General features: G+C 44.3%; 2 protein-coding genes across 3 annotated transcripts in view; one reads left to right on the forward strand and one right to left on the reverse strand.

The window, feature by feature from the left end:
• Positions 1-82: 82 nt before the first annotated feature.
• Positions 83-5,849, forward strand: MRPL33 (mitochondrial ribosomal protein L33). The gene is made up of 4 exons (XM_048936032.1): positions 83-174; positions 699-717; positions 3,315-3,421; positions 5,537-5,849. Exons 1-4 carry the CDS (start codon positions 153-155, stop codon positions 5,584-5,586), a joined length of 198 nt encoding a protein of 65 aa, XP_048791989.1. The 5' UTR covers positions 83-152; the 3' UTR covers positions 5,587-5,849.
• The window catches only part of RBKS (ribokinase), a 66,104-nt gene continuing 49,339 nt past the window's right edge, over positions 5,832-22,596 (reverse strand). For both annotated transcript variants that reach the window (XM_048936026.1, XM_048936027.1), the window contains exon 8: positions 5,832-7,079. In XM_048936026.1, the coding sequence (XP_048791983.1) occupies positions 6,906-7,079 (174 nt within the window). In that variant the 3' untranslated portion in view covers positions 5,832-6,905. The remainder of the gene's footprint in view (positions 7,080-22,596) is intronic.

A 22,596-nucleotide genomic window follows, 5' to 3' on the forward strand; every position in this document is an offset into this window, starting at 1 on the left:
GCCGGGCCGTGCTCTCACAGCCGCAAGGCCTCACGCCCACCCCGCCGGCACACAATGGCCGCGCCCCCTCCACCGCGGCCCGGAAGCACTTCCGCCAGCCCAGCCGGAAGTGGCGGGGGCGGGGTCGGCGGCGGCCGCGCGGCGGCGACGTTATGTTCCTCACGGCGGCGGCTCGTGAGTGGCGCGGGGCGGGGAGTGGTGGAGGGCGAGGGCTGGGGTGGGCCGCGCCGCGCCGCACGCCGGCAAGGCGCAGCTCGGATCCAAGCACAGGCTGTCAGCGTCGCGACCTTCCCTTCGGTGCTGGGCCCGAGCCCGAGCCGCTCGGCCGGCCCCGCAGCGGGACTGCGGCTCCTAGCGGGCCGTTGTGCCGCCCGCTCCCAGCGTGCTCCGCGCGGCCGCCTGCCGGGCCGCGATGGAGGCGCGAGGCCGGGCGTGCCGTCAGGTGGAAGGCCGTAATGCTGGATGCCGCGTCATGCGGTGGTACGGTGGTGAAAGAGAGCGGGCGACTGGAAGTAGGCAGCTCGTGTACTCGTTTTACTCCTGCGACAGTAAATCTCTTGGCATGCTCTCTCTGGGGCTATCAGGGCACCAGGCAGTGGACAGCTCTGATCTCTGTGTGTTGCATTTAAAGGAGATGAGATTAATTGATATGTGGTTTCTTTTTCTTCCCCCTGCTCCTTCCTGCTGCAAAATAACAGTGGCCAAGAGCAAATCTAAGTAAGTGATATTTTATTTACCATCCGATATTTCCTGCTACCACTCTCTATCAAGTGACTTAGCAAAATATTGCACCCGTCTATAATCTAATGCATGTGAGAGAATTGCAGACCCCGACTCTAGCTGTGCCCTTTCTGCCCTTCAGCATGTGTGCCGTTCTCACAGGTGAGTACAGAGTGCTGTGAAAAAAGCCACTTAGTTTTCAAAACTGCAGCAGAGATAGGTTTTGTTCTATGGGCCATCACTGAGCTGAGCACCCAGAGTGCCCTGTGCAGGGGATCCTCACCTCCATAATGCTTTATGGAGAAGCTATAAATCATCACATAGCCTTCCTCTTTTTGACCTTTCACGCTTTTTCAGCTGAGGACAAGCTGAAGTGCAGCGCAGATCTTCATGTTTGTATGCTAGACTCGAGGCGGTGCTCTGAGCCTCTCCCAGGCTGGATGCAGAAAGTTTCCCCACTGTACTGCATTCGTATGTTGGCTTGTGAGCAGTGGACGGGGCAGTCAGTGCTGTGGGCAGCCTGGTCTAGTAGTAGGTGACCCTGCACATAGCAGGGGGATTGAAACTAGATGATCACTGTGGTCCTTTTCAACCCAGGCCATTCTATAATTTGCTCTGTAGTTCTGCTGAGGGGAGATGTTGGTGGGTTCTGGGAGAGCTTTAACCGCAGCCCTCTGGCTTGTACAGAAAGCTGATGTGTTAGAGGGGAAGGAATATATACTTTTCTGCACACGGCTGGTTTACACTGTAGGTATAAGGAGACAGGAGCACGTGGAGAAAATGACTTGCATTCCTACTTACCAGGAATTTAGCTCAACAAACCAAGGGTTTAAACTGAACCAATTTGTAGCAATACGTTCTTGCCTTATTCTCTGCTGCAGATTATAAGCTGCATTCTGTACAAGTATTCAGTATTGCACAGACTGAAAAATTATAACGTTAATTTTTTTTTTTAAGGATCAGCCTCAAAAAGATCCACTTGTTATGTTCAGAGAGATTCTTCTGTTACAGAATTTCTGTGCAATTGTCCATCTTTGAAACTAAGGATTTCTACATATGCATGTGGTAGGAAAGACTGCAGTTTGACACCTTTCTACACAGAAATGAACACAGCAAAACAGAGTGTTTCCTTGAGATGAAAAATAATATCAGTAGTGTAGTGATTTGTTTGCCTCATTCTTTGTGTGGTCTTGCATACACATAAGGAACATCTTGTCTCCTTACAGTACTTCTACATCCACGCTCCCTGTTTTTATCTGCGCATCCTGGTGGCATTCCACTGTTCTTTTCTCCTGTGCTCCTGGTCACATTTCTTCTTTGGGCAGTAAGTCTTATGAAATGAGGTGTATTGTTCAGAAAGGACTTGGCCTCAACTGTGTGGTTCAAAAGAGTTTCAACACGTGGTCATCCTGATACCGCTGATTCTCCCAGAAAGGGGAAACTCTGCACACAGGCTTTGAGGAAGTGGGCGAAGAAGAAGGGAAGGAGGCTGTGTGGTTATTGGGGTACACATCATAGCTTTCGTGGTGTGCAGGAGAGGGCATTCACTGGGGATAGTCCCTAGGTGATGCTCGGTCAGTTGATGTAAGGGAATCCACAGTTTTTCTGTTTGTTTTTAAATCCCAGTAAATTAGATTGCAAACGTGGAAAGGGGTAGCTGAGGAGGGGACAGTGGTCAGAGCTGTGCAAGTGAGGAAGGATGGGTGTCTCTCCAGAGTTAATTTTGACAAAACATTTGGTACTGGAAGCAGAAAGATCAAGGAAAGTGAACTGAGTGCCCGTGCACAGAGCTGTATTCAGCCCTTTACTGCAGTGGAAGATGAAGACATAATTTACAGACAGGTTAAAGGCTTTGGCCTTCCTTTTGAAATGCAGAAGATGCCCTCTGTTTCTGGGAAGTCTTGGAAGGCTGCCAGGGTGAGGGCTTGGGGCTGCTTTCTCAGCCCCCTTTGCCCTGCTGCCAGGGGCTGCCAGCCCACTCCATGCACACAGAGACTTTCTGTAGGGAAAAGGGCTCCTGGTGGCTGAGCTGACGTCAAGTCCTGCTCTTTGGGAGAGAGATGCAGGGTGCCAGGGGGCTCTGCTTCTCCTTTTTGTGTGCCTCTTGTTCCATTCTATCTCCTCGGTTCCTCTCTGCATGTGGAAGTGATAGTTTGAGGTACTGTGTTATCCACAATTTATCATCATCCTTCCTTTCTTGCCATTATCATTTAAGATGCAGTGACTCAACTGTATGTTTATTTTTTTTCTTTCTTTCTTTTCTGTTTTTTTTTTCCCTCTTCTTTCCCCTCACTCCTTACCCTGTTTGATGGAAGAGCTACTTCACTCTGATCAGAACTACCCAGGAGTTCTATAGTTAAACTTGACGGTTGAATTTCAGGTTTGTAGGCTGGTGGATTTTTTTTTCCTGTTACAATAAGGTTAGCACATGGTTTTAAAGCTCCCATCCAAAATATCCATGAAGTTGGGATGAAATATCTTAATGTGCCAGGTTGCTTATCCAAAGAGTACTGTCAGGACAGTGCTGTGAGAGACCGTGGGGGGACCCCTGCTGTGTGCTGTGTATTGACATAGAGATACCCCTGTGACTTCAGGTACATCCTGGTGAGGATGAAAAGTGCAGCAGAGACTGGCTACTGTTTCAACGTCAGGAGGCTCCGATTGCAGGAGAAGCTGGTGCTGCTGAGATACGATCCCATTGGTAAGGATCTGGGGTAGCAGTCAGCCTGCTTTGTAATAACAGCTCTGGCTGTCTGGGATGAAAGGTTTGACTGTAGCAGGATTTTTCCAATCTAAGCAGAATGTGTCATAACACGTTTGATGTTCACATGACTGTACAGTTGCTGTTCTTCGTGACATTCCAGTGGGCAGTAAACGTTATTCTCATTTTACAGATTGTGGCACTGAAACAAAGTCATGACTTGTCCAGCACATCAGAGTCTTTGACAGCCATGCCACATGTCAGTGGCAAAACTGAGTGACACAGGAGTTGTTTCACTTTGTTTCTTTGTGTGGTTTGCTAGGCAGTTACCTCTAGCATGCAGCATGCTTCAATAGAAATGTTCTGTTCAGCTGCCCTGGGTACTCCAGACAATAAATGTTGCCCATCACTTCCAAATTAGACTTTTTCTTTTAAAGAGATAAGCACAAGTTCTTCCTCCTGCACGAATGATACCACTGTCCAGATGATGATTTGTGGGTTCTTTTATGTTGCTCTGGTCCTTGTAGATTCTTCCAGTTTAAGTAGCTGATTTGGCAGGGCTTGGAACACTCCCAAGAAGCCTTTTACTCACCAGGTTTTTGAAAGGTGGCAGAGCTCGAGCTTCTAGGGGAGCAAGCGGTCTGCAGCTAACGTTAAAATGATTAATTTGGGTAAACACAGAAAGTAAACCAGACAGGGCTACAAATGGCATGGGAAAGTTGGTGCAAAAAAGTCTGGAATAAACAACGTATTGAGCTTTGCTAAGTAAATGACGTAATTATGGCTGGTAGTTATGTGGTTCAGGCTTATTATTTTTTTTTTTAACATAATTTTACATTTCTGTTGGACGATGGACCTTGTCATGCCCAGATCTAACAGTCCAGGAGCTTAATGGCAAGTGAGAGAAACTAAGGGGGAAGCAGTATGCACTCATCCAAGTACCTGTGCTGATGGAGGTTGTGGCTTTCCTGAATTTCATACCCAGGGAGGACAAGAGATTGCAGGGGCTATTCCTTGAATAAGAAGACTTCAAGTTAGCATTCTCTTTCCTACTTCTGAACTATGTGCAATATGAACCTCCAGAAACTTTGCAACTTGCAGAACTGTGGGAAGATTGGAGAGCTCAGGCAAAGTAGTGCTTGTTTAGCAGAACGTGTAGTACGTTGCTGAAGGAAGAAATTGGAAGTAATTAAGAAAAAAAGCTCTGCTCTTTGTAGTCTGTAGTAGAGAACAAGTGAGAAATTGATGTGAGAAAGTGCTTGCATGTGTGAAGGGAAGCAAATTGGAGTCTAGATAGCAACTCACATCAGGAATATGTTAGGAAGCATTTTCACTTGGCATGCATTATCACCTTATGTTTTGTTCTTAGGAACCCGGGACCTCCACAGAACGAAGCTTTTAGTGAAGTAGTGGCGGTAGTGCCCAAGTTTCACTACCTCATAAGTGCAACAACAGAATGCGTTGCTAAGTTGGAGTATTTCTTAAAGCGAAACTTTGAGGCGGAAGAAGTGATTCTGTTACTGGGTGGATTGTCTTTGCATTGCTTTCAAAGGCATGAGTAGAATGAAGTGTAATCAGAGCAGCGGTGCTTTTCAAATGGCATTGAAGAGCTTTGCTTGGATTCTCTTTTAGTCGTGCATCCACTGTGCTTAATGTGTAGCTGAACGGACTTTGCTAAGGTCCACATCAGGTGTTGGAGGCAGGCTCCCATTCGCTTGTCAGTCGATGTGTGAGCATGACTAAATGCTGCTTGTCAGCTGTAGTTATTTGGGCTCTGAAGCCGGAGAGTAGTAGAAAGCAGTAAAGAACCTATTTTTGTCCCTGCATCAAACAGCTGTGACTCAGAATAGTCACACAGAGCAGCTGCTGAATGTTTTCACCCGCTGAAATCCCAATACTTATTTTCACAGAGGTAAAACCGACCTCTTGGGAGCTAAAAATGACACGCAGTAAAGCAAAAGCACTACTAAACCTCATCAAGAGTTGATTAACAGCAGCACTGTGCCAGTCACAGTTCATTTAAACAGGGAAGCCGGCCAGGAGAAAGGGATGTAGGCCTGTTGAGTTGGATCTTAACACTTCAGGGTTCTTAATAGATTCTTTTTTTCTCTGTAGCAAAACAACGTGTCCTCTTCACAGAGAAGAGAAAGATCCGCTCTCTCTGAACAATGACTGGACTTGATTTATGCAGGAGGAGAGGATGGCTCGGGGGGAGGACAGGGTGAATGCTGATTCAGAAATCCTGCACCATGGGCTGAAAAGAGAGGAAATGAACTGGGATCACCGTCTCCTGTGATTTGAAGGCCATTGTGAAGAAAACAATGTAGAGAGAGAAAATTATTAATGTCTGAACATAGATCATCACAGTAACATTTATTTATCTTTTGAGTTATTTTTACAGTACTCAATTAAAAAAAAATAAATGGCAGATCCCATTGTCTGTGTTTTCCATTGTGAAAGAGGCTGTAGTCTTCAAAGGAACTATTGTTTTTAAAGGCAATAAAAATTAACATTTTCCACAGCGGGAATTCAATGGCAGGATTGCAAGTTTTTCTAACCTACCAGCCACAGATTGAACAGTAGTGACCACGAAGTGGCATTCCTAGGGGGAGCAGCATTGCAGCAGCTTCTTCCTAGGTTAGGAAGCAGCAGTGGGCAGCAGGTGGGATAAGACGCTTTTGGATAAGCTGTGACCACAGCTCATAGGGCAGTATTATTCCAAGTCAGGTAAGTAGGCCAGGGCTTTAACTTGGGGCTTTTATCAAGCATGAAGAAAGTAGCTTATCACATCAGTCCTCTGGTTTGTTCTCTGGCAGATTTTTTTGGAGGGTTTTCTCCTTCAGCTGTCTCATGCAGGCTTTACAGCAGTATGGCTACAGATGTGTGTCAGAGTTGGGCTTGGTAGCATTGTCAGCCCCCCTCCACTGTGAGGGACCCAATACATGCTGCAGCCCCCATCCAAGGCACGTAGGAAGGCGTGTAAGAGCTCAGTACCCAGAGCTGTGCAATGAGCTGCAGGATGGGGAGGAGCTGACCTCTGGGTATTCAGTGAGCCGGGTGCTGATGAACACTGACCTCAGTGCTTGCAACTGAGAACTGAAGTCACAATTTCAAAGCTTCATTTCCTGGCATCACGTATCAGAAGGCCTGATTAAAATCAAGTCAAAATGTAGCAGGAGCACAGAACTCTCCTGATGCATTGCTGTGAGCTTTGTATGCATTCCACGTAGCACAGTAGCTTGGATGGGATGGCAGTAGCCCAGGGGTGATGTGTGGGGCTGGACAGACCGCCTGTGCTGTGTTGGGAAGATAACCATCCCAGCCCCATCTTTACTACTGCAGAACAGGAACTAATAGGATTTCTCAAATAAGCAAAGAGACTTTCCTGGTCTTTCCAGTCAGCGGAGGGGAACGTCTGTGCAGTCAGGAGAATAATGCTGTCTGGGATAAGATAAAATCAGTACACTGAGCTAGACAATATCAATTAGAAAAGGTCCTGAGGCAAGTCCTTCCTGTAAGGATATGAAGATTGTGTCCCTGATGCCTGGACACTCACTGATGCAATGTAGTTAGACTTCCTGACCATTTCCTCCATGGGCAGCTCGGGATAGTAAGCCAGGTAGAAGGCCAGTGCTCCCACAAAACTGTCTCCAGCTCCCTAGAATAAAACAATAAACAACTTTAAGTGTGCTCACACAGGGAAACAATTCACACACATTTACTGGAAAGACAACAGTTGTAGCACTGACTGCAGGAGTCAGGAAATCATCCAAGAGTTGAGTTCAATTCACTTTTCTATGCATAGGAAATGCTGCAATTCTAAACTAATACCACACTCCAAACCCAACGTTTTTATCGAGGTACGTGCTCTGATACGGTTTAGAGAAAAGAAAGGCAAGTGTGCTACAGCTCAGCAAAAGTGCTGCTATAAACACTGCTTTTGAAACTTCCTGTTGTTGGAATGTTGATTCTGATTTCTCAACCTGAATGTTTCATTACAGCTATTTTTTTCTTATTTAACTTCTGTTCTTCATAAAGCGCAGTGGTAGAAGAGACAGAAAAATGGGGAAAAAAAAAAGCCACGTGGCTTGTGGTGTCTGTAAATTTCCTAGCTGCAGAACGATACAGTTTGATGCCTCCAGACTTTAGCTGCTTTTCATTAAGAAGCTCCCACTGGCAAAGGTCTGTGCTGTGTCTTATTGTGTAAACCAATCTTATTCCTGGGGTGCGCTTTGCCACCTGTGCTGAGTCACCTTGGGCTCTGGCAGCTCTTCAGCTGCCTGTCCCCAGGCCTTTGTTGGGAGCTGCTGCTAGTTCTGCTCTGACCAACGGGGAATGACAACTGCTTGCCTCCCCAGTGCTTTTTAACAATAATTCTTGTTTTGTTCTGTAGTGTTTTGAACAACTGGCAAGATGAATCACTTCTAACTTCATTTGCACATGTCGTTGAGTGTCCCTCCCTCCTCCTAAAGCACACCCTTCCATCCCCCAAAACTGGCCTGATTTCTGAGGCCGCATTGATTAACAGCTCTTGGTGGCGTGAAGCTGCTCTCAGGTGTCTTTGCTTAAATCATACTGTTATCTCAGCAAAGCGTTGTTGCACTGTACACGCTGCTGCTATCATCTTGTTTGAGGACCAGCATAAGGATTGTCTCCCCTGGGGGTTTGCTGCTGCAGTTCTAATAAATCCTTCTAAGGACACAGAGGGCTGCCAGAGTCATGGGATGAGAGCAGAGGGCCTGGAAAAAGGCAGTTAAGACAGCTGAGCAAAACTTCTAACTGGAAATTACAGATAGGAAGTAATTTTCCAATTTTCATTTCTAGTGGTTCTCACTATTAAGCTCATACTTACCATAGAATCGGCTGCACGTAATATGGTTCTCCACAAAAAACACCATTTCCACAGCAATCTGTTAGAAGCAGCTGATGGGGCAGAGCAGCACGGCGGTTGCAGGGGAGCCCTGACGTAGGTGAGCACAGGTACGGGTTGCCCACGCCTGTGCCGTGCCGCTCTCTGCTTGCCCGTGCCTGTGCAGCAGTTGTTTGTGCTGTTCCAGCCAGGAAACTCCCTGCTTAACGCCCTCCTGGCCTGAATTCTGCCCTCGCCTTTGCAGTGGGGCACAAAGCAGGGTGTCTCCTGGCAAACGGCACCTTGGTAACTGCAGCGTGCAGCTGTGGCAGCAGCTGTTTCAACAGTTCTGTATTGCTGAACAGACCGGGGGCCAGGGAGGGTTTTTATCAAGGTCTGCGAGGCCTTTGTCTCAGCCCTGCTTCCCACAGCGCTCCCACAATGCCAGGTGGAGCAGTAACAGGTGACTGCTAGTTAAGCATTGCCAGTATCTTTTGTCTGATACATAATACAGAAATCTCTGGCCCATCCCAGAATTTATAATCTAATCAGCACATGATTAATTATTAAAGCTATTTTGGCACCTCTGTTGCAGACAGAAGTAACATTTCTACAAGCAGATCTGTTGTGCTGCAGTGCTCGCAGGAAGCCCTTATTGTTACGTGAAATATTTCTCATACAGTCGATCACTTCGTAACGTAAGTGGCCAGGTATTATTTTAATGAGGAGCACTCAGTGTATCTGGTATCAAGTGGCATAAACTCTACGTGGCAGGGGCACAGGATGGAGCACTGTCTTTCTGATCATTATTATTAGTGGAGGTAACAAAATACCAGCCTCAAAAAAAGAATAATTGCAAGAATAATGATTTTGAAAATGACCAGTAAGATGCATTTATTCTGCCCACCGACAAAATACAAACACGGGATCTGTAATGTTTTACATTCCTCAGTATTTGTATTCCAGGAACCCTAATACATTGCAGACTTTGAGATAATCCTCATATCCTCGAGTGCCCGGAGTCAGTTCATTCCGTTATTATAAAAATATAACTGACTTGACCTTTTTGTAAAGCAGGGGATGCCAGTTTGCATGTAATAAATAACTAGATCATCAAATCAGGCTGATACTGTGTGCCCAGTTCTAAAATGCAAATGCTATGGTCTCCACTAAGTGCTACGGTTTTGCAGCAGTGTTTAAAACCTATTTATATTCTGAGCCACACGTCTGGAAGGCCCTTGTTTTCCTGTGTGTCTGGAAAAGGGCATTTTTGTTTATCACAATCCAGCACTGACTGAGATTCTGTGCCTCTAGAGAAGAGAAAACCCACGAGAATACTTCTATTTATACCTTAGCTTTTGTTAGCCCTGATTTGTCAGAAGCTGGTTCACAACTTTAGTGTAACTATTTTTATACGATGCTGCCCTGAGAAGCTTTTTATAGAAATTGCTTTGTAAGTGGAAACTATATTGTTCAACAGTATTTCCAGCAAGTAAAGCATTTTTCAATCAGTCGTGCCCAGAATAATAGGATGCATTTCACTTCTACAATAAGATGACTCGTTCACCAGAAATATTTGGAGGCCGAGGTGCAATAGCTGCAGTTCCCAGTGTTGCCACAGTTGCACTGCCTTTGTGCAGGATGACCTTGTGATCACCCCTCGCCCTCCTGCCCTGTCCTCTTGGGGAAGAGTAATGGCAGCAATGCAGGAATCGTCACAACCGTTGGCTCCTGAAGCCCTGACCTTGTTCCTGAGCCTCAGAAAACCTTCCTCGGCTGGTTTTCAAGAAGTCGCAGTCAGGTCCGCCCTGCATATATGCCATCACTGAATTTAAGACATTGTAAGAATACACTGCCAAATCCTAAAAGGGACAGTGTGTTGTACGGCAAAACAACAGATCCGTTAGGCTTGCCTGTAACTCAAAACTCTTCATTCAGTGAATAAATCAACAGCAAAGGCTATAAAAAACTGCACTCTAACATAGGATCAACTATCTGGCTTGTAACGAAGCTTATGGTTTCCTAGGAGCATTCACAGCAGTGCACAAACCAATGCAGCCCAAGTATTACACCGATTTAGTGCAGCCTAACTACACAGCCATACAGAGATGCCCAGCTCTGTTGAAGGCCTTGGAGAATTCCTGTCTTATTTATATCACTCCGCAACACTGCAACGCTGGATTATGCTGTGAGTGTTACCCTTCTGTGTCACATCTGCTCAGCACTCCTTAAGGGGTGCACCACTGCCTGCCCTGCAGCCGAACGACAGACGTAACACAAAGATACCATCAGGAAAGGCCCGCACGTCTCTAAAACTTAAAGAATTTGAAAATTGCAAAGAGCTTTTCCACTAACACAGTTATTCCTCTATCTGTGCATGGAGTTTTGAGCTGGAACAACAAGATAAAAAGTCCTTAAAATGGAACGACTACATTTTGCAATTAAAAAACAACAACAACAAATGAGCTTGAAACAAACAGCAGGGCTCCCCTTTTTAGATCTTCTGCTGTAGTGGTGCAGATTGAGCTCAGCAAAGCTGCTTGTGTTGAAGTGAAAGGAGAAGTATGAGGAGAAGCAGACTGTGCCTCAGACTTGTAGGGTCTGGATCCACGACCGTGTTACTGTGCTTAATCTGTGTGCTGGTAACTGAGCATTTCTGCAGTCTTGTCAGGAAGACAAGATTGAATGTTACGCTGAGCCAAAGAAAAAGACAGCAAGCCAATCCCTGGCAGAGCTGCTGGCCCCTTCCTCTCTTCCTGCCCTCCCAAATGTACACTGACACCAGCTGATGTGGCCTGTGCCCTCTCCCGACCATGTCATGGGGAATGGCTGTGCCACCCCTCACTGTACCGCACTTCCCATTAGCCGTGTGCAGAACGGCTGCGATCAGCCACTGCTTCAAAGTCACAGGAGGTGTGAGCTAACACATTTTAACTGGCATTCACTGTAGGTTGACAGTGCACTCTTAATTCCAGTGATTCAGCCTGCAGTTTCAAAGCAGGCCTAAAAGCCAAGCCACATTTTTGCTGTTGCTGAAAGTCTCTGTCTCCGCTCATGTTTTTATCCTTGCCTACATCAGACGTAGCCTCGGTGCAGCCAGGCAGTGAGGCAGGCCATTCCCCCCTACTTTGTTGTGAACTGGGCCAGCCAGCGCTGACAGGGAAGCATTAGTTTGCACCCAGCCCCGCAAGCTGCCACACTACCACATTACAGCCAATGCAAAGGAGAAAGAGGTGAGAAACACTCTCAGCAGCTGCCTGATCTTGGATCAGCTCACGCCAACTGTGAAACCTCACCCTCGGTCAACACAAAGCAATTCATTAACTCAGTTGTGTATCCAAGTCCCAGAGCTCCAGCTCCCAGTCTAAGCAGGGAAAGCTTTCTGGCCCACTCCCTGCTGTACCCTGTGGGCTCAGACTGAGCAGTGAGGAACGACCCTTCTGTATCATTTCCAGACTCTGTTCTGGGAAGCTGTGGGAAGGAGCAATTTCTGCCTTTCTTGCATTTATATTGCGTTGTACTTGCATGGCCATTGCACAGAGAAAATTTCTCCCTCACTTACTCAAGCTGAGCAGTGGCAGCAGGCCATCCAGTCCTTCACATGCCTTCAGACCTTTGAGGTGACTGAACGGCACCCACTGGAGGCTATCAGTTGGGAAATATCAAAACCAAAGCACGCCACACAGTGCTCCACATCAGCTGTCAGGAATTTCTACCCACTTCCTGACAGATTTCCTGATGGTTCATTAACAGTGATTAATCAGCCTGACCGTTAACCCCCTGCATTCCTGAGAGATTAATCTTGATGCAAGGCCTCCTGCATATATTTTCTTTCCTTTCTGTTACATCCTACATTTACTTACTTGCTGTTGCTAAAAAGATCAGAGACAAGCATTACAGATGCATGAATTCCTCTGGAAAGTTATCTGGTTTGTGGTGAGTGTTGGATATAAAACATCCAACGTTCACAACTCTGTGGTTTTTAATTTATTTGTCATCTAAAAAGCAGAGCTGAAAGTATCTAGAGATCTAGTAGTATCAGACAGTCCTGCTCAGCATGTTCAGAGGCCTCATACAGCATCTGTTCTGAAGGTCAGCTCAATGGCTTGCATTTCTCATGACAGAAAATGAACTGAAGTTAAGATCAAGATTTTAGGGACACCCACCTGGACACACCTGTGGGCTGAACTCTGAGGTCTGGATCTTGTATGGGCTGCAATGGGAGTCTCATGATCCTTAGAAAATGAGTCACGGTTTGGGAACCCCAAAACTGAGGTGTATAGAATTACTAAGCAGACCTGCTCAAGTTGCCCAAAGCTCTGCTAGGTGCTCAGACAGGATCGGAACACAGCAGCTCCTGCCTCGCAGAGAAGTACTGCAAGGTATCCCAGCACATCACTTAGCACTGGGAAGAAAATTATTCTGTGTCACACGCTACCTCCAGAAAGCCAACAAAGTATTCACCCGCAGGGAGCACTCTGTTTTCTGAATCATCAAAACAATTCAGTGTGATGATGCTCATATAAACTCCTTTCAGCTCCGGATAGCATTAATGGGAGGTGACAAATTCCATTGCAACCAAATGGAGTAAGCACACCGAGGCAGGAACCCACGCGCTCTCATGGCAACAACAGCTCTGTGTTGCAGACCCTGTGAGATTCCCATCAACCAAACAACTCACCACTACTATCATTCCAGCACCTGAGTGATACAGATATTTTGGTAAGGAATGTTTTCAATATAGAATACTTTTCAGTGTAAATTTTCATTTTAAACTTCCATTAGCTTTTTGCCTTGGTACCTGGTTCTTCCTTGTTCTCACACTTGAGCTATGATCTGTGACCTCCTTTCATTTGAACTAAAAGTTTATACCTAACAGAGAAACTCAAAAACAGCAGAGGAAATACTCCAGAAGTGGTTTTTTTTTTTCTTTTTCTCGAGTACATATAGGAAACTTATGACATATAAAACACACTATTGGAAAACTCTTATTACACTTCAGCTCAATCCAAATCTCTCCAGCGGCACTGTTGCAGAGAACAGCTTATATAGCAAGATGTGTCAACACCAGGGATGCACGCAGACATTGCTGCTAACGGAGATAAACCACTACTTTCAGCTGAACATGCTACAGGAGCTGCAGATACTTTTCCCAGAGTTTGAGCTTGGATGGAATCAAAGAGTTGTGGTAGAAGCTCAGCACTAAATATAGCAGCTTCTCAGGATGAAGGTTGACTTGTACTCCTCAGACTGGTTTATCAAGCCCCAACAACACACAGCTACTCTCCTACCCTAATCACAAGCTCCACTTTTATCACTTCCTTGAGAAGTACTTCACTCCCTTCGTTATTCATGTCACACTTGGGCCAACTTGTCCCTAACAAAGCACAAACTTGGGTGTTAATTCACAAATTTTATGTAATGAACAAATGAAATTAGAGCCCGAGCCCTGCCCAGAATACGTTCTGATAGTACGCTGCAAATACTGGCAGTGGGTTTCCCCACTGAGCTCCCCAGCCAGGAGAGAATTGGCCAAATTGTGTGCAGCTGTGTTACCCAGTGTCACGTCAGGGGCTGACCTAGCTCCAGGACCCCACCATCCAGCAGCCAGGTCAGAGGGGGAAACCTTGCAGGGCAATTTCACTAGCCACATGAGCTTTTTCTTCTCTCAAACTGTGAGAAACGCCAAAATACTCTTAGTGATCCCATGTAATCTGATGAGATGTAGTCAGAATGACAAAACTGCCATCTCGCCTGGAATTGATCAAAAAAACATTCTTTTTTTGCACGAAAGCTCCATATGCTCGAATGCCTCTTTCAAAACCACAGTATCTAGCCTTTGTTGGCTGGCCACTGCTCCCGCCTACCTCTGAACTACATATCCTGGAAAAAAAACCAAACCCAAAACTTGAGGAGTTTTTTTGTCTGAGCTCACTCTAGCATTGTCCTCTTGCCAGCTCCCCGCATTTTTTTCTGACTGAGCTTGCCTCAGCTTTTTGAAGAGCGCTCTAGTTGCACCTCCTCTATGGAAGTTAGCAAGATGTGACCTACAAGCCAGAACTGCTTGCTCCAGAACTTTGTTCCCTTTACAGACCCACTCCACTGTCCTTCACATATGGGGCAAACGTACAGAGAAAAAGAGCTCCCTGCTCACTCTTGGCCTTCAGCATTGTGTTCCCTGTAAAATGTTGTGGGTTTTTTTTTCCCCCCAAGAAACACTAACTGCTTAATGAATTTGGCAATGGGATCATAGGTACCAGTAATGTGGCACAAACTTCCAGAGACCTTCTTATCTTTTCCCCTGTATTTTGTATCTATTTATACTTTCAAACTAATAGAAATGATAAACCTTAAAGCCTCTTGGGCAGCTGGCAAACACTGTTGCCAGACCTTGAGAATATGCTTTTTTGCAGCTGAGTTTGTTCTAGAAGAGCTTATTTTATATCTAGATGTCTGCCTGCACACATAGAAGTACAAAACAAAGCCCCGAAGAAAGTGACAAAAACATGCTCAACTGAAAACTGTTGATTAAACACACTGCCATAGATTATCGCCATCGCTCACCAAAGCTTTATGTTTTTAGCTCCCTTCCATTTGCCTGGTTGAAGCTATAAAAGAATTCTGTCCATGGGACGGGCTACAAAGGATTGATTCCTTCACTCCTGATAAGAAGTAAGCGCGGCATTTTCTGTGGTTAGAATGAGCAAAAGCAAGAAGCATGATTTCCCCATTACTCTCATTTCTCTGTTCTTGTTCTTTTGAAAACCTAATTATGCAATATCACCAATCCAAAGCAAACCTTTCTGGTTTGTGTAGTGACCAAAATTACCATAGAAAACTCTGTTGGGGAAATCAGGTCTTAGTTCAGTATCGCCATTACTGCAATTGGCATTTCTTGGTAATTAAGTAGAACCAAGTGGAGCTGGGTTTGCCTTCCCTTTCACCACACTCAGAACCGGTTTGAACACATTGAGAAGACAAGGAGGTTATTTTCTACAACAGCCAGGGTGACACCTGGTTCTGCAGAGACCAGCTTTAGAGAAGAAAAGGAGACGTGACATTTGTAAGCTAACCATAAATGCAAAAGGTAAAAAACGACAAGTAGTTTAGCTAAGAATATGCAGCACTGTTACACAGTGGATCACATTTTCAACTTCCTACGGCACAGGCCAGAAAAAGATACTTGGGAAGGTGACGCTCTGGATGTGCCAGAAGCACCAGCTTCCAGTGGCTATTTTTAACTGTGGGAATTTAATTAGAAAGGATGGCTGCTCACAGTTGGTCTTCCTTCCTCTCAGTTCTTTACGCAAATCAGACATCCCAGTTAAGTGCCATTACAAGTAACTCTATCTTGTATGTTGGTGTTGGTGGCATAAAATCTCAACTCAAGGGTGAGTTATGTGTCTAGGACCAAATTTTCCTGAGGACATCCTCTCGGTGGAGAGGCTGTGTTGGTTTCACCGTAAAGACAAGAGGAATGGTGCAAATCAAGAAAAGGGATGTGGCACATTCTGCTGCAATGATTCTGATTTGTGTTGCAAGCCATAGTTAGCCCAAGAGAAGAAATAAGAGAGTCATTTCCTAATTTATTCTCAACCTGTATAAATTATACCATCGTTTCATTTACAAAAGCAGCCAAGAAGTGAGATGGCAAAAAGACAACTTCAAGATATTTCTGCACTCAGCTTCCCCAAACCTCCTCAGCATGTAATCTCAGGCCCAAAGGTCTATGCTGTACGTTTCTTGCATTCTGGCTCCATAATAAAACACTTGGCTTGATGCATAACAGCTGTCAGTATCTCTCCCTCTTCCTGTCCAGACTTGGGTTAACCTCCCAACTAGAGTATTTCTCAGTATGACAATAGTGCAGCCTCAGCACCTGTCATTGTAGCACATTGCTACAATCCTCTTGCAGCCCCTTCAAGAAGCATCCAATGCACAGCAACTATTGCATACTTTCTCATTTATGTGGATGCCTATGATGATAACCCAGTTCTAAATGAGCATCAGTTGACACCCTGACAACATTCTGTCTCCAGTACTAATTTCCTCTGAAGAGAAGCACAGACAAGAAGTTATGGTTTTATCAAGGGAAGCAGGTTTGCCTGCCACAGACAAACAGTCCCTGTCTGCTTTTGTTCCTCATCTGCAAAACAGAGGACAGAATTGTACTTGGCCTGATGCTGCAAGTACAGAAGTAGTAAGCAATGTAAAGTGTTTAGCAACTTTATGTATATGTAGACACGTATACTGAACAAATCAGTAGGATGCAGTGGTACAAAATGTGATGACATTATACTGATGGTGTGTTCCTTGGCTGCAAAACCAAATAATTTTTAGTGTCACTACAGTAACTGAGACAGAAATTCAGTTTTATATGAAGTTTTTGCTGCCTGGCACTCTGCTATCTTAGAAAACTTAATATTGGTTTTAATCTTCTCTTCTAGTCTACATTTTCATTAAGTAATCCCCTTGTAATTCAAAGCAATTTTGTGGCAAATGCTAATACTGCTTTGGGCCCACTTCTCCCTGTCAGCTGTATCTCTGTTAAATTATGCATTTCCATCTGGAAAGAAACTGCACAGGACTGTAGGCTCTCATCCACTTAGAGTCAGGAATGGAGAGGGATTTAATTAGATGCTCCGTGGTTGAGAAAAGGACTAGAGCAAAGCCTGGGTGGTCTGTGGAATCTTCCACTGGAAAACAAGGCTGCAAATTGTTAAGGTACAAGCCTGCTTCTGTTTGCTCGTTATGTTTACAATGTTTGTACTTACCGATTAACATAAACAGTTACTAAGCAGATAAACAGTGTTTCCTCCCATGACAATGTTGTGTAGAAGTTCAGAGAGTAGCAATACATGCCTGTGCTACATTTTTGGCTATGTAACCCCCAACCCTCTACCTAACTTGAAGCAGAACAATTTTAGCCAGCGCTTCAAATCTGACATTGGTAACATTTTCATCTCTATTCTTCCTATCTGTAAAGTGAAGATAATAGAGCATTCTTTTCTCAAAAGGGAAAGAGGGAGCATCCAACTTGCAAAAGTAATAGCTCTCCACCTCTCATTTGGCAGCCAATGCAAATGGAGGCATCAGTGCAATTTCTCTTGTCCCCCATTGCCTACACACACACACACCACTCACCAAGTCTGCAAAAACTGAAGTGTGTTGAGAAGGCCTGAATCAGGAGCAGAAAATTGTGATGAGCCAAGCAACTCCCATCTACACTTAACTGTGAGTCAACTCAAATGTAGTGATTTCAGTCATGTGCCCTTTCACAGTTCAGCTGAACTTTACAACATAATAGATGCAGCTTTAAATAGATTTACAGTGCAGATTGCTGATTGGAGTGTCTGGCAAATTAATTTATTCTTCATGGCTTTTCTGGTTCAAAATTCAATGGATTCCATATTTGTAAAAGAGAGAATGCAGAAAGTGGGCTATGACTGAAACTAAACTTATTTATTAACCTATTTTGGTTGCACGTTAGAGAAAGGAAGCTATTGTGCTGTTGGTTTGCGGGACGCTAATGGGCACTCTGGGTATAATTACTCTGTGTTGGTGTGTGAATAAACCCCACTGATATATGAGTTGTCTGCCCAATAGTAACTTTTTCACTTTCCTTGCAAGAGAAGATAGAGAGGGGAAAAAAAAAAAAAAAAAAAAAAAAAAAGGAAAGAGAAAAAGAAAGAAAAATACAAAGGAAGTGGAGAATGCAGAGGAAAGGGGTGAAAAAGAAGAAAACAATAGGCAAAGAGAAAAGAAAAAGGGATAAGAAAAAGAAGAAAAAAGAGAAAAAGAAGAAAGAAAAAAAAAGGGAAAAGGAAAAGCAGAGAAAAGGAATAAAAAAAGTTAAAGAAAAATAAAAATAAAAAGGAAAAAGAAGGAAAGAGCTTGCCCTTTGTAGCCAATTTACTCCTTTGTACTGTATCTTTGGATAGGAAGAGGTTAAACACCAACAACATTTTTCTCTTCTTAGCAAGTTACAGAACTGTGCATCAGACACATCGTCTGCCAAATGCTTCATTTACTACCAGCTGCATTTTTACTTTGTTGAGAGATAACTGAAATAAAATCACTGTTCTCTGTGCAAACGGCATGCTAAATAATGTATGGCTACAAGATTATTAAATAGCAAAGGCATTTGATAATATTAGAGTCAACCACAAGTCCCACTTCTGCTGATGCACAGAATTTTGAGTAATTAGTCATTGCACGGAGTGTTGTATTTATATCCCCTTGAGCCTCAGACGTTAGGCCACAAAGTCAGGAGACAAAGAATTGCTGTTATTAGGAGGACTGTTTTGGATTTATTTATATTCTAAGGCTTTACTTCAGTGTCCACTTCACTCCCTGGGCTCAGGCTTCCTCCAAACCAGAAGATACAGTTAAGTCAGAGAATTTTAGTGTAAACCATATTTTGACAGACAAGACCTCTCAACTTCAAGCAAAAGAACTTCAATGAGTTTGTAATGCCCCCAGAGCAGCACAACTGGCCTGAGGTTATATGACAAGCCTGGGAAAAGGCCTCCTAGATTCTGTCCTGATCTCAAACAGACTTCTCATGGTTTATATGCAACACATTAATAGAAGCTCCAATTTATGGATAGATAAATCGGGATACAAAGAGGACAAGTAACTCTTCCAAGGATTTACAGCAAGTCTTTGGCAGAGACCCGCAAATCTTACTCAGTCCTTTGTTTAAATCAGTAAACCACACTGCCTTCTTTAGACCGCAATTACTGCACAGGCCTGAATACTGTGACATATCTAAAATTATATAGCTATGCACTTGGACGAGGCTTTTTTAAAATAAAGATTGTATGACACCCTCAGAGCCGAACACAAAGCTGCTCAGTGAGCGCTCTGCTGCCTAAAGACAGCCTTCTAAATCCCCTCCCATCATAAAAGAGCTAGATTTAATATACTGTAAGAGAGAAACTTAATAGGATTTGAACATAAAACTTCTGACAAATTCCTATGGTAGCAACGAGCCTTCCTTTTGGAGAACTGACATGAAAAAATAATAGTAACTTTTATGATTATGACAAATAGTGTGTATCATCCAACTCTGAGAACGCCGCGCAGGCTACGCAGAATGAATTATACACTGTCAAATTTCAGGCATAACTGAGTAGATTAAATTTGAATTTTAGCGTGTCTCAGAACTGTGCTGCCTCTTTATAAGCATGTCATCACAACCGGTGGTGACACACTTATCGTATGGTGACACACAAGAAAGGCATACTTATTGTACGGTGACTTACATTTCCTCAGCTTTCTGCAGTAGGTTGTGCACTCTCTTTACCTGGAAGGCACAGCTAGACAGGGTAGATGCTAGTAGTACAAGAAATCTAATGATTGTGCCTAGAAAAACCTTGAAATTAAACCACTCAAGTTCTTAATGAGATTTAAAAGAGGTAGCAGGGACTTGTGATTACTGGGGCACCACAGAGATTCCAAATTTTCGTCTAAATATTGTGTGCTCAAGTGTCTCCATCTGCCTTTGCAGAGAACACATCCATCCCCAAGCCAGACATGCAGATTCATTATCTTCTGATTCTAAGCTTGCAGATGCAGGACCTTTGTGCACACACCTGCCCGTGGAAACCTACAAGTCAAGCAGAAGCTGAACATCTTATGCACATCAGCTACACTGCGTTTTTAAAATACTGGATGGGGTGGAAATTATGTTACCCAAACTGATGCAAGCGCGTATGGATGTTATTCAGCATCTTGACTCAAACTGGGGTCTGGAGCAAACCACAGGTTACAAAAAGTAGCCCTGGAGTGCTTCCCTCCCCAGAGTGACCTCAGGGCTGCAGCCTGGAAATCGGGACTTGTGGTAGGGCAGCTCTTACTTGCACAGAGAGTGCTCCATTTTCCACTAAAGCCTCACACAGGAGAGATTCAGCCTGCCCAGAGAATTGCCCTAGGCCTCTGGGCTGCCTTGCCTGTGGAGGAGACCTGGCATGGCCAACCCTCCCAAGGCACCAGAGCCCAGGGCTCCAATGTAACCCAAATGACCCTCTCAAGCTCAGACTCCAGAGCCTGGGGCTCCTAGGAGTCCTGGTGGCCTCCACCATGCCCACTTGCAGATGCCAGGCCTCTGCTCCTCCAGTGAGTGGTGGCAGCAACCACTGAGGCTCGGCTCTGTCCCTGGCTGCTGCTTGATGCTGTCGGCTCGGTGAGATCCCATAATGCTTTTTGAAAATGGAACTAATCTGACTGCTGGCCAAATTCCAGCTTTGGGTAATTACATTCTTCTGACAAATTTTTCTTGGCAGTTTCAACAGAATATAATTAGTAAATGTAAATAGATGTAAACAGTGCTGTAAATTACGCTTTGTGTGATTGTCAGAAGCTGAGGGGGATAGCAGGGGTGAAGGTGCAGAAAGAGCAGAGCACCGTTCCCCAGCATGCACGATGTGGCGGCCATCCCTGTCAGCAGGCTGGGCATGCCTCTGCCACGACAGTGCGTGCGTGGCAGCAGCAGATGTCACAACCCGGGTTCACTGTGTGGCTCATCATACAGATCACCGGCTTTACCTCAAGTACCATTTTGACCTGACAGTGTTCGGTCATGTCGCACAGCTGTGCTCACAAGCAGCTGCTGTGCTCCACCTCAGCTGTGCTTCTGCTCCAGCAGCAGGCGAATGGCTTCCAAAGACACACACACGCAACTGCAGAACATGTGTACATCAAAGTATTGATTGCTATGAAATGCTTATCAAATGTGTCAGTGGCTTGTGCAACCTTCTGCCACTGAGGAACTGTCATATGAATGGAATTACATAATTAACTCTCAAACCTATTTCAATGCACCTAATTTCAGGTAAAGTAGAAATAGCTTCTACCAAAAATAAAGGCATATTTTTAACTAATGTAGTTAAGTAGCTATAACAGCAGCTACATAGAGTAGTGAAAAGAGATTACAACGTGTATTTTAGTTTTCTTCTGTTATCTATATATTATTACGTATTGTGTATCAAATGTCAAAATAGCTAGCAGAAGCCAGCAAAGTGAAGGGAAAGTTTATTTTTTTAACAAAACCTTATTGCATTATTTAGCTATAATAGGAGAAACAGATGTTACAGCTTTACAATACCGTGTCTTGCAAAACTTCCTTCTAAATGACTATTCGTGCTCTACATGTTTTGGACTGTGCATGGAGAGCTCTGCTAACAGTTATGGGAAGCATCGCATACATTAGTAAAACCCACAGTAAGATAATTAGTGCTAAAAAGAATCAACAAGCTTTTTTTTTTTTTCTTTTTCTTTATAGTATTGATTTAGTGTGGGTGAGAAATGCCAGATTTTCAGTCTTGAAGATTCATGTTCCACCACAGAGCAGGAGATGGAGCCAGCTTTTCTCAGTGTTCTGCCAATAAACTCTCTGATTAACCATCTCACGAGCTAGGCAGGAGATTCAGGCTTTACCGTCTTTGACCCTTAGTCTCTCTAACACACCTAGAGAATAGGGGACACACTGCCTGGGACAAGGAACTCTAATCTTGTATCTCTGTGGCTGTACCTACCCTAACATTTTCTCAGCAGCAATTTTCAATATTGTTGACAATGACAATGATCAGGAGGCAGTACTGAAGCTGCACTGTTGCAGAGGTGACTCGGGCAGAGATCTATGGGGAAACTTTTTACAGCAGAGGAGGGCTTTGTGCCTCATTTTGTAACTTACGTATATCCTCTAAACTGCAAACTCCATTCTAATACATACTGTTTCCATAAGGGCTCTATAACCTTTAAAAATCCAATGAAGGGTTTTACGTATCACTGAAATCTTTGTCTGATGGTAACTTTACCTTCTGCAGATCCAAGCAATGCCGATACACAGACATGTTATCAAATGTGATTGGATTACAGCAGCTTAAAAAAATTACAGCCCAGTCCCTCAAAACTTTGCTTACTGCTAAATTGTAGGCTTAGAGCATGTGCACGAACAGCTCTGACTATACTGTGGATGGGCATTTCTTGCTAAACCACCACAACTTGAGTTTATTCTCTTGGGAAAGGAGCCACTGTAGCTATGCATATGAGAAGAGTAACATGTCTTATTAGAACTTTCAGTATTTCTTTTAGTTGCAAAGGTAGGCAGGTTAGTTGAGGATGATATTATTTTGTTTGAGGTTTAGAAGGGTTGCTTTAAAACCACTTGCTTTCAGGCAAAGTGATAATCAGTCTAAGCAGTATAAGACTTTTATAGTGGAAGGCCAACACATCTTTTTTTCATTCAATCTGCAAGAATAAACTGAGCACAGCTGTTTTACTGAAAACAACCCACTGGTATTTAAGCAGATTAACAAAATTA

The sequence above is a fragment of the Lagopus muta genome, chromosome 2, assembly GCF_023343835.1.
Source record: "Lagopus muta isolate bLagMut1 chromosome 2, bLagMut1 primary, whole genome shotgun sequence".
NCBI classification, from domain to species: Eukaryota; Metazoa; Chordata; class Aves; order Galliformes; family Phasianidae; genus Lagopus; species Lagopus muta.